Genomic DNA, 1,648 nt, shown 5'->3' on the forward strand with positions numbered 1-1,648 from the left:
AATGACAACAGGAAGTGCCTAATTCACCCTCTGGACTAGAGATTTAATGAGGAAACTAAAAAAACAAGGATAATGCGTTTAAAAGTCAGAGAAGCTGAGCTACAGCTGTTGCTCCAGTTAAAGTCAGTTTATATGGAGTGGGCTATGGCAGGCCATTTTTACATTTATTCAGAGCACTCTGTTGTCCCATTTGTAGATCACAAATGCAAGATTGTTCCTGATGGAAACAGAAAACCTTCCCTGATTCCAGGTTTAGAGTTTTCAGTAAACCTGCTGTGAGAAACGGAGCGCATGTCATCGACCCGCTTCAGCCTCCATGGAACCCCCGTTAGATGAGTGTAATCAGGAGAGCAGCTCCCTCCCTCCCTCCCTCCCAGATTAGGCACCAGAACCAGCTTCACACTCAAAGATGGCGGCCTGACCGGGTTCTAATGAAGCCACCGAGAAAAACGTCACATTAATGAGAATCCCGACAGGAAGACCATGAGTTCCTCAACTAGTGCTGGAGGTAATCGATGAATGAATTCATGTGAAGGTTAGCCTTTAGCTCCATGAGGTATAGCTCATGGCAGCCATGCTAGCTGCTAGCATGACGCTGCAGGGCTAGCTGGAGAAGACGCCGTAAGGCATCAGCCCATTAGCTGATGAGCGAGGCGTTTACTGCGCAGCGTTCTTGGTCAAGAATGAACCTCATTAATGATGGCGTCCGTTGAGCCGGGAATCCACCGTTTCCATGGGAACAGTGACAGGATGCATGAGCGCCCTCTGCTGTCAAACTGCTGTTTCCTCACCTGGTTGTTCCACATTGCACTGACTTCCTGAAAGACGTCATAGAGACCGTCGATCTCCCGCACTGCATCGTCAGGGTCGGAGTGGAGAGGAACCAAAATAAACTCCTTGATGTCTGGAAACAGAAAGACGCAACTTGGAACCAGAAAGAAACAGAAAGTTTTTAATCCTTCTCTAAATTCCTCTGACCTGTTTTCTTGCTGTAGAACTGGACGACAAACGGAGGCCTGAGGAAGGCGGATCCCGCCGTCTGGTGCTGCGCCGTCACGTTCACCAGGGGCGTTCTGATTGGACGGAAGGACGGTCACATGTCAACTGGTGTAATAAGGAAGGAAGCAAGGAAGGAAGGAAGGAAGGAAGGGAGGAAGGGAGGAAGGAGGGAGGAATAGAGAGAGAGAGAGAAAGAAAGAAAGAAAGAAAGAAAGAGGAAGCAAGGAAGGAAGGAAGGAAGGAAGGACAGCTCACATGTCAACTGGTGTAATAAGGAAGGAAGCAAGCAAGGAAGGAAGGAAGGAAGGGAGGGAGGAAGGAAGGAAGGCTCACATGTCAACTGGTGTTATAAGGAAGGAAGGAAGGAAGGAAGGAGGAATAGAGAGAGAGAGAGTGAAAGAAAGAAAGAAAGAGGGGGGAAGGAAGGAAGGAAGGGAGGGAGGGAGGAAGGAAGGAAGAAAGGGAGGGAGGAAGGAAGGACGGCTCACATGTCAACTGGTGTAATAAGGAAGGAAGGAAGGAAGGAAGGAAGGAAGGAAGGAAGGAAGGAAGGAAGGAAGGACGGCTCACATGTAAACTGGCGTTATAAGGAAGGGAGGAAGGAGGGAAGGAAGGAAGGAAGGAAGGAAGGAAGGAAAGGAGGGAGGAA

General features: G+C 49.0%; 1 protein-coding gene across 1 annotated transcript in view; it reads right to left on the reverse strand.

Annotated features, from left to right (window-relative positions):
• LOC107100869 (deoxyribonuclease gamma-like) overlaps window positions 1–1,648 on the reverse strand; it is a 10,722-nt gene that overhangs the window by 1,759 nt on the left and 7,315 nt on the right. Inside the window, exons 3-4 of the mRNA XM_015399531.1 lie at window positions 979–1,073; window positions 792–904 (exon numbers count right to left, since the gene is read on the reverse strand). Coding sequence (XP_015255017.1) covers window positions 792–904; window positions 979–1,073 — 208 coding nt within the window. The remainder of the gene's footprint in view (window positions 1–791; window positions 905–978; window positions 1,074–1,648) is intronic.

The sequence above is a fragment of the Cyprinodon variegatus genome, unplaced genomic scaffold (assembly GCF_000732505.1).
Source record: "Cyprinodon variegatus isolate N-32 unplaced genomic scaffold, C_variegatus-1.0 Scaffold1022, whole genome shotgun sequence".
Taxonomy (NCBI): domain Eukaryota; kingdom Metazoa; phylum Chordata; class Actinopteri; order Cyprinodontiformes; family Cyprinodontidae; genus Cyprinodon; species Cyprinodon variegatus.